Raw genomic sequence first — 10,021 nt, 5'->3', positions numbered from 1 at the left:
GTCCTGGGGGTCTGAAAGAAGAGAAAGTTCCCTCCAAATCTTCCAAATTGAGAAAAGCTGCGGAAGGAATGAGGTGGTTAGAGAGAGGGGACCGCAGGCATCCCGGTAGTTGGAACTCAGGACTGAGCGCTGAAATGAAAGGACCCCTAAAGAACCCTCTAGGGAAAACTTGTTGTTTAAAAAAAAAAAACAAACAAACAAAACCTAAACTCCTACGCGTTCTACTTCCATGCTGTTTGTCAAATCTACTTTAAGCAGTTAAATGCTGAAGGATATTAAACACTTGGCTCGCTATTCCAAGCTCACTTTTTAACCTTGGAGAATTTGAAATTGGAAAGAAAGGGAAAAAAAGATCTACTATCCCTGAATTATGTTTTATCAGAACAACGAAAAATTCCATCCATCTGGACATAAATAAAATAGAAGGAATTGTATCTTATTAATATAATATCTCGTAGCTTCTGCCTGGCTCACCAATTACTGGTTAACCTTTTGACAAATTTTAGGCTTCTGCTTATATTTACCCACTTCCCCGCACGATGAGATTATTGTAATTGTCCTTTGGGGCGGCACATCCAACACCATCTTTTGACGGAACACTTTTGAATTGTACACAGCATTTGGGCTGGAAGATTGGCGCCCCTCAAAGCGCGAACTTGCCGGGGGCTAACGCAAATCCCCTCTGGCGACTCGTCTGGGACGAAAGGCGTTTTCTTCAGTGTTGCTCACACAGATCTCATCTGGAAAGAGGCTGTTTAAAATGAGTGTGTCATTCCCTTTCTGTCACTAGGTCACCCTACTTACGGCTTAGCTGAAGTGCGTTCTGCAATTACGCTTACCCAGGACCAAACCTTTAGAAGAACCTGAAAATTTTATCACTATACTTCAAATTCGATTAAGTTTTCCTGGAGACTGAAAAGTGAACTGCATTTTTTTTTTTTTTTTTTTTTGCTGGAAATGAAGATGTACATGTTTTGAGAAGCTACAATAGTATTTTCCTAAAAATTTAAAGTGATTATTCTTCACCCATTCCAGATGGATTCTTTATTGTTTGCCAATGGGTTGCAGATGCCCACCCCTTTAACCAAGTTGGTTAACTGCTTATAAAATGTACACTGGCTGATTAAACCTTAAATACTGGAAGAAATTTCTTCTGGGACATTCCACATGTCTTTGCAGTAATTACGAAATTAGTCAATTGTCACCTCTAAAAACAAACTTCGTTTTGAAAACAGCAAGCAAGAGCAGACTACAGATATAGTCATAATTCACAAAAAGTATGTACAAATAGGTATTTAAAATTGAAGGAAGGGTGATATATGCTGGAATATACAATCTAGAACTGATTGACTTTACCGTAGCTACGGAGAAGATAGTTATATTAAACGTGTTAAGATGTGGAAATTAATCCGGCGAGCGCGCCAAGTAAAACTACAAAAAGCCCTTTGGGTTTCTCTGCAGGGTCTTCAGGATGCAGAGAACCAGTTGTTTGGTTTCTCACAGTGTAAGGAAAAGTGGCACAGAGAAGGAAGGGGGTGGGCTTTGCTTGTGTGTGAATTTTGAACTGAGTCACCTTCGGCTCATCTCTGTAACAGGGGGAACCTCCAGCAAACCTGTGCCTTTAAGACTCAGTTGCTATCCAAACACAAGTAAACAGAGTGGACCATTAGCGGGCGCCGGGCTCGGAGGCGGAGCCAGGCTCCGTGCGCCCCGCGCTGCTGCAGGACGCCCGCCCGAAGGGGAGGCGGGGCTGCTACTAAAGCCCGGGACTCCGGGCCGCGAGCAGCCTGGGGAGGGACGCGGGCGGGGACAGAGCTCCGAGCGCGCGCTGCTGGAGGGTGATGGCCCTGCGAGGCTGCAGACTCCGACCTTACCCGGAGTCCGCGGCAAGAGGCTCGCGGAGACGCGGGGTTCCGGACGAGCGCTGAGCTCCGGTTTAACCACCCCCCCCCCCCGGGCTTTACAAACTCCACGTCCACAGTCCCCCACGAAGGCGAGGATCCGCTCTCGTTTTTGCTGCTCGTCGTCCTCCAGATCATGTCCGCGGCTCCCGGGATTCCGCTCGGAAAAAGAAGTTTGCCCGGCGAGGACCCAATGACCTTTCCGAGCCGTGCGCCTCACTACCTGGGCCAGGTCTGAGCGAAGGTGCCCAGGCGGACCTTTCCGAGGGAGGTGAGTGTCCGCTCTGGGAAGGGGCTGCAGCCGCCAGAAGGAAGGAAGGGAGGATGGGTGTCGGGGGTGTGGGGGACACTCAGATTCTCGGTCCCGCGTGCCCCAAGTTCAGAACTGTGAAAAGAAATCATATGGATGCAATCTTGGGGCACTGTGTTTCTCACTTAATCGGATTCCAGGCACACCACTCCCAGCTAACACCCAACGGCACACACTTGTATGCGCTGTTTTAGTTGTGTTTTGCGACATTTAATCTAAGTGTTCGGCAAGGCTTCTTAGAAAAGCTGCTCAACATACGCTCAGATAAAACCCCATAATCCCATGTGCTTCTGATGGTGCCGCAGTATTCCTGGTCCACCCGTCCCGGGGCAGCCGCAGCAGCGCAGCGCAGCGCGGACGCGCGGGGACTCACAGTGCCTGCCTAGCCAGCGCGTTGCAAGAGGGAAGTTACAGTTCAGTCCTAGGTAATCCTCCAACCTTGTGCTGGGCTTTTGATTTTCCTCCCAGCCTCCAGTCCCGGAGAGGGGGCAGAAGGCAAATTCCCTGAGGGTTTAAACGCTCGCCTCCTCGAGTAAGAGCAACAGAGAAAGGAGTAGTGGCGGTTGCAGGAAGGAAGGAGAAAAAAGGTGTTTGCGGAGGGAGCGGGGGGGATCCGTCTCCCTACCTGTTAGAACCTAGAGAACAAAAGAGGGCTGGCATTTCCCGAAGCGAAACGGCGCAGACAGCTACTTTCTCAGCTAAACTGCAGTCCTGAGCAAAACAAGAAAATTACTCACGCAGGGAGAGCGAGGGAGCAGAGAGAAACAGAACCCAGATTATGCGGAAGGCATCTTAATTTAATTAACTCCTTGGAAAGGCAGAGGCGCTGCAAAGGGGCAGGAACTTCGCGGCCCTTTTCCTCTGTTCACCTGATCCAGTCTGGCCATCGTTAGTACTTTTTAAATGATCTCCTTATATCTACTGGGACTATAGCTCTGATTTATGTAAAATTCCATTGTGGCTTCGGTTGAAATTCAGCAAGCCTATGGATCCATCAGCCGTTTGTCTCACACTAGCACACAGGTTTTAGCAGATGACCCCTGACTGTGTCTTATTTTTAGATAACTGAATGTAATAACAGCATTACCAAAGAGCAAGACTCTATCAGATTACCACGTACCTTTTTCCTCCCATGTTTTGAAAGCTTCGGTGAAATGAAATTAGTATGTACACATCTCACTTGTTGACAGCCAGTGAATTAAATTTTACAGAACTTCTGTACATGCCTGGAAATCCCTGTGAAGAAGACTGATAAAAGAAAATTAGTCTCAGCTTCACCAAAATATTTGTTTTTCACTGGCTCTTTCCTCGTAAAATTAGAAGTAACTAGTGGTCCAAAAAGGGGTAGTGGAGAAATGACAGCAGAGGATGATGACCTCTGTTACTGCCTGAAGCTCAGGGTGGGAACTACATGCTCCACTCCAGACAAAATGAAAGTACTTTAGCTCTCTTCGTTGACTTAAAACATCTTTTGACATATATTTCCAGCAACTCAGTGCGAGAGTGGAAATCTAAATTCCCTGATTATTTATGGCAAAAGTGTTTGGTGGATATTTAGAGTCGTTCTGCTTGTAAAAGGGTTGAAGTCACCACTGGTTTGTCCTTCTTCTATGAAGAAACTATCTGTCCTGCAAATTAAAATGAAAACTTACTATGAAATAGCACGTTTATGCTGCTTTGGAGCTGAATTGTAATGGAGTTGCTAATTTTTGTGTTACAAACCATTTGAAGAAAATGGCAGGAAGATGGCACTCAACTTTTTGCTGGCAGAATTAATGCATAATGCTTATGGCAGATTTCACTTTGTGCATTTGAAGTGGAAATTACAGGTGGTGATATTCCTTCAGTTGACAACCCCCTCCCCTCATAACAGTGGTGGGAGTTATACTTTGCCTCCTGTATTTATTTCAAAGAAATCTAGTCTGGGAATACACCCAAATAATAATTTCGGTTTCCTCTCTGTGGGGGAAACCGCTTTTTAACACTAGGGGAAAAATAATATTTTGAATCTCTGGAAAATCCTCATTACACAAAAAGAAGGAAATAAATGTGTAATTTATTATTTTTAATGGAAAATGAGATAATCAGATAGATTACTAGGAATGTTAGTAGAATCCTTTTTCCCTGCCTTTCTAGGAGGGCTTGAGGGTTGCCACTGAACAAAAATGAATCGTGATTTGTGGTGGGAAAGTTTATTACTAATGGAGGTTTACAGTTTCGGTTGAATGGTCTGACTGAGACCCTCTGACTCTTCCACACCTCTCATTAACCCCCGGTCTGAACTCCCAGACCGAATACGACCAGGCAGAAGCGGTTCATTAATAAATCCCTGTCTCTGAGCATTCCAGAGGAGGAGGAGAGAGAAGGTGTGGGCCTCACTGAAGCGACCAAATTCTGCCTTGTCAGAGCGCTGTGTCATTATCGCAGTCTCCCAAGTCTGCCCTCAGACCCGCGGGCAACACTTCACAGCGCACTAGAATAGATTCAGGCGTGTAAAGGGATGGGTGGTGAAGGAGCACTGGACAAACTTTCCCACCTTCCGGCTGGGTTCAAAAGCCAGGCTTAAAAGGTTGAATGGCTCCAATCGATCCGCCGGCCCCTCGCAAGCACTTAGCTGTGAGTCCCGCACCTGGGGAGCCTCCCTCAAAGGCAAGGCCCAGGTCTGAGGAGCTGGCAGAACCGCTGCTAAAAGGCGGCTGGCGGTGGGAAAAGGTGGGCCTTTCCCTAAAACGCAGGTAGGGTGTCCTGGGGAACCGGGGTCTGAAATCAGACCTCTGTATTGCCATTGGGGGAGCAGGAAGAGGGGAGTGAGTGCTCCCTGCTTAGGCCCAGGCCGCACGCATCTCCCAGCAGATAAACGACCTTCCTCCAGGCTGGCAAAGCCGCACTGTACCCGGCCCGCCGTGGCTCCCCTGCTGCCCCTTCCCCAGGGAGTCCACTCTCCTCTCCACTCCTCTCTTCTCACCTCCTGAGGCCTCCCTGGTGTAGGAGCGGCTCCCGGTGCCAGGCCGGGAAGCCGCTCCCGCCTCCCGAGAGCTTGGCGCTCAGTCTGGGAGAAGGGGTTCCGGCCTCAGGGAGGTTCTCCGCCCACCCACCCGTATCCCCTACCACCGCACCCCACCCCCGAGAGCCTGAACCATCTGGAAGGGATCTTGGTCGGGGGGTGGGAGGGGACGGCTCCTGGGAAGGAGGAGGGGGGCGATTCCAGGCTGAACCGGCTCCAGAGGTGTCACTTTTCTTTCCTGCGGCCCGTCACCGCTGATAAATGGGACTGAGGCAGAGGAAGGAAAAAGAAAACCTCCGAGGTCAACGCGGGGCGAGACCGGCCCCTCCGAGGGCCCTCCGGCCCTGGAGCGCGAAGCGCACCCCGACTGCGCTCCCGCACCCGCGGCGTGGCCGGGGTAAGCGCGGGAAAGGCGACCACGCGGCGGAACGGCCTGCGGGGGGCGCAGCGCGGGGAGCAGCAGCACCCGGGCTCCGCCGGGCGGTCCGTGTCGTTGCCCGGAGAGCTCGGAGGCGCCGCGGCGACAGAGGCTCGGCCCTGGGCCTGCGGGTGCTGGCGTCGCGGGCCGTCGCGGTTGCCAGACCTTCGCCGGACAGGGTGGGCTGGATGGGCTGAACTGGGTGCTGCCTCGGCTGAAGCACCGCCTTCCCCCAGCCCGCCTTTCTTTCTCCCGGGGCCTGGGTCTTCCGCTCAGTGCGTGCCCGCCAACCCCACCTTCCTCTGGGCGCCCACAGAAGGGCCGCCGGGGCGCCCGGCTCGCCGGAAAGCCACTTCCCGCCCTGCCTGACACCCTGGCCCCGGGTCTGAGCATGGTTCGGACCCGCACGGCAGGCGCTGTGGGGATCCCTCACCACTCCTTCGGGGGGCCCTGGTGTAGAGTGGGAAGGAGGACTTTGAAGGAAGGTGTGGTAACCCGCGCCGGCGCCAAAGGGCAGGCCGAGCCTGCTAGGATAATAGTCACAACTCTCCCCCTCTCTTCTCCTGCCATTTTTAGGGTTTTCTCTGCGTGCCTTTGTCTCTCTGGGTTCTCGCCGGAGCCCCACGCCCACCTGCCTCTGAGTCCTGGAAGACAGGGGCGGCTCCCTCCGCCCCCCAGCACCAGGGAAAATGGGGAGCAAGGCCCTGCCGGCGCCCATCCCGCTCCACCCGTCGCTGCAGCTCACCAATTACTCCTTCCTGCAGGCCGTGAACACCTTCCCCGCCGCGGTGGACCACCTGCAGGGCTTGTACGGTCTCAGCGCCGTGCAGACCATGCACATGAACCACTGGACGCTGGGGTACCCCAACGTGCACGAGATCACCCGCTCCACCATCACCGAGATGGCGGCGGCGCAGGGCCTCGTGGACGCACGCTTCCCCTTCCCGGCTCTGCCCTTTACCACCCACCTCTTCCACCCCAAGCAGGGAGCCATTGCCCATGTCCTCCCAGCCCTGCACAAAGACCGGCCCCGTTTTGACTTTGCCAACTTGGCCGTGGCCGCCACGCAAGAGGACCCCCCTAAGATGGGAGACCTGACCAAGCTGAGCCCGGGGCTAGGTAGCCCCATTTCGGGGCTCAGTAAATTGACTCCGGACAGAAAGCCCTCCAGAGGGAGGTTGCCCTCCAAAACGAAAAAAGAGTTTATCTGCAAGTTTTGCGGCAGACACTTTACCAAATCCTACAACTTGCTCATCCACGAGAGGACCCACACGGACGAGAGGCCATATACGTGTGACATCTGCCACAAGGCCTTCCGGAGGCAAGATCATCTGCGGGATCACAGGTGAGGTTGGAAAAGAGGTTGGCCTGGGTAGGGAAGTCGACTTTGTTCAGAGTACCGAGTCCTGATAGACAGTCTAAGTGTCACCAAAATCCCCTCTAAACCAGAATATATTCCCAAAGGCCCTCCCTGGCCAGCTACAGCTAACCCCCAACTGTTACCTTTTTCCTCCTCTGTCTCTGGCTGCGTCCTGGTTTGGGATGCGGAAGGGCCTTTCCTCATTCTTAGGCAGTTACAATCCGGTGGGTTGGTCTTTGTATACGTTTCCCAGTTTCCTCCGGGTCGCCAATGGGGGGTGGGGCCAATAAAGCCGAGGGACCCCAAAGACCTTCCCACGGTGGGTACCAGTTCTAGCTGCTGTCAGACCATTTCTAGAAATCTACTCGGGCCACCTCTACTGGGTTCCCTCCTTTCCCTATCTCCCCACCCCCAGGTGTGCCCCAGAGCCTGCCAAGGCGACCTTTCTTTTATTTTACTTATGGGGGTCTTGAGATCACTGAATTTAGAAACGGGTCCCCACCCCGCAACACCCTACGACCTTAAACTCTGCATTAATAAATGGCAATTGAAGAAATACTGTAACGTAAGTGTTTTCATCGGGTAAAAGCTTCCAAGGAGTGGGGGTGGGGGTATCTTTTCTTGGACCCTGCTTGTAGTTCTACAGCACTGGGACTCCTGTTGGGATCCTCCGCGGCTGTTTAGGGATTGGGTAAAATCGGTTCCCCTAAAGTCGGCCTTGCCTAACATCCTGATTTGGCCAGTTTAAATACCAGAGAAAACCGAAGAGACCAAGAAGGACTCATTCGGCACGATTTTGAGCTCCAGAATACACCAGAGAGGGCGATCAAGTGTAGATAAAGCCGGCGTCCGGTGAATGTTTTGAAGAATCTGTTAGTTGAGGTTAACCATAAACAGAATTACACAGAGGAAAAAAAATAACAATCTATAAACATAAATAATGGGAATCCCGTTTCTTCTGCCCTTTCACGACTTGGTTTTGAGTAACTGTCAAAAGAAACTCCTCACCGTGGTGTAAAACCATTTCAATGAAACCTTATATTGATTTTCAGGTATATCCATTCCAAAGAAAAACCTTTCAAATGTCAGGAGTGTGGGAAAGGATTTTGTCAGTCTAGAACTCTAGCGGTTCACAAAACTTTACATATGCAGGTAAGTTTGTTTTCTTGTTTAAAAACAATGGCTGGTTTCGTTTTATCATCTTTGCTCACAAAGGTGTTCAATGGCGAGCTCTTTCTCTTAAAAGGCTCCGTTTAGATTTAGTTTTCGAGGTGGGGAAAAGCAGCACTCAGTATTTTTTATGCAAAAAATTACTCTTACCTACCATAAAGCATTATTATATTTTTCTTAAAGAAAAGGCCATTCTCTTTATTCTAAGTCCTAACTTTAGATTTTTTTTTTTTCCCATCTGATCTGCCCTGCATTTAAAGCTTTCGTGTTTGGGAGGAAATAAAGGTAATTTTGATAATGGAGGCATAGTGAAATCCCATATGCTCTCTCTCCCAGGGGCCTCATAATTTGTAGTTTTCAGAACATTGAGGAATAGTTTAATTTTCCAGCAAAGAGGAGCCTTATTACCCGGGAGAATGTCGTTCCTTAAGAGTGGATTAGAGTTTTTTCCTTCCTTTTCCTGCCTGTGACACGGTGATGAAATGTAAAGAGCTGGAAATCACAAAGCCCACCGCGGTGGCCACCGGCAGTTATCAGTGTAATCGGGCCTCTGTGTGTGCCTGCGCGAGTGCGTTCTTGATTGGAGGATTAGGAGCCAGATTTGTTCGTGCAAGTCCCCTCTTTTGTTGTCGTGCGCGTGTTATGTTAACGCTTGTGATACCGATAAGACAGAAACTATTGAGAAGGGTGCGGTGGTGGTGTGAAGGATTAATCCTTTGCTTGCTTCACATCTGAACAGGAATCTCCACACAAATGTCCCACATGTGGAAGAACCTTTAATCAGAGAAGTAATCTGAAAACTCACCTTCTCACCCATACAGACATCAAGCCCTACAGCTGCGAGCGGTGCGGCAAAGTGTTCAGGCGAAACTGTGATCTGCGGCGGCACAGCCTGACTCACACCCCGCGGCAGGACTTCTAGAGAAGCCCAGGATGTGTCCCGTGCCGCCGCTGCTCCCCTCCCCAGACACTTCTCCACGCCTCCCACCCAAGGGTCGCACCCCCAACCCCTCACTGACCCCAGCTCTTCCCTTGCTGTAGCCGCACCTGCAGCTCCAGGGAGTTAACTCTTCTTCTCGAGGACTGAGGACTGTAGAAAGCCACACAAGTACATCCCTTCACAAAGAGTATATGCTAGTTTCTTGTAGATATTCACAGCTCATTTTAGAGCTCTGTACATAATGTCGTGGGTCTTCGTTTTGTTGTTTTGTTTTGTTCGTTTTTGTATCTTGTTGGATGCACCTAGATATGGAAAATGGAAGCCAAATTTATCTTTAAAGAGTGTATTTTCAAAATAAAACCTTTTCTTGTTTGTTTCAACACTTCTGCAAAAGTGTCTTGCTATTTAACTTCTGTTCTTCCGCTGGGCTCTGGGAGAGTAGGATGCCTCTAAAATACTCAACATTGAGGGTTTTCTTTATCCCTAGGTTTTTAAAATAAGACTTCTCACAATTCTCTGAGACTTCAGCTCTTCCCTTTCTGTGTTATGGTATTTTTGAATTGGACAATTTAGATTTGGAGTTTTTGGTTTTCACAGATATTAAAATTGATACCCTCGAGGTTTTATCCTCTTTTGTTTATTCTAATTCTTTGTGTGTTATTCCTTCTGATAAAAAGCAATATAATGATTGTTAATAGCATGCAACTCCATGACTGACCTACCTGAAAACACAAGATGGAAAAGTCCTTGACCTAATGTCAAAGTTTATGATGGACTTCTCTTACCATTAGACTTTGAACACTATGATTTAGCACTGTAGACAGAGACTTTACCCTGGTTTCAGGAGAGAAGTCTAATAATCCTCCTATAGAAGAGCGCAGGAAGATACAACCTTCAGAAGATGGGGGACAAGAGGAG

At 49.8% G+C, this 10,021-nt stretch overlaps 1 protein-coding gene across 2 annotated transcripts; it reads left to right on the top strand.

The window, feature by feature from the left end:
* Positions 1–1,786: 1,786 nt before the first annotated feature.
* On the top strand, positions 1,787–9,483 carry OSR2 (odd-skipped related transciption factor 2). 2 transcript variants are annotated; one of them, XM_025922850.2, is made up of 4 exons: positions 1,787–2,172; positions 6,210–6,978; positions 8,046–8,145; positions 8,985–9,483. In XM_025922850.2, the coding sequence occupies exons 2-4, from the start codon at positions 6,323–6,325 to the stop codon at positions 9,057–9,059; spliced, it is 831 nt and encodes a 276-aa protein (XP_025778635.1). In that variant the 5' UTR covers positions 1,787–2,172; positions 6,210–6,322; the 3' UTR covers positions 9,060–9,483. The 2 variants fall into 2 exon arrangements, with proteins under 2 accessions (XP_025778635.1, XP_086552142.1); XM_086696016.1 differs by having other exon boundaries at positions 8,903–9,483.
* Positions 9,484–10,021: the final 538 nt, after the last annotated feature.

The sequence above is a fragment of the Puma concolor genome, chromosome F2 (genome assembly GCF_028749965.1).
Source record: "Puma concolor isolate L17-30 chromosome F2, mPumCon1.1.hap2, whole genome shotgun sequence".
Lineage (NCBI taxonomy): Eukaryota > Metazoa > Chordata > Mammalia > Carnivora > Felidae > Puma > Puma concolor.
The sequence above is the reverse complement of the archived record's forward strand: the minus strand, read 5'-3'. Positions and strand labels throughout refer to the sequence as shown.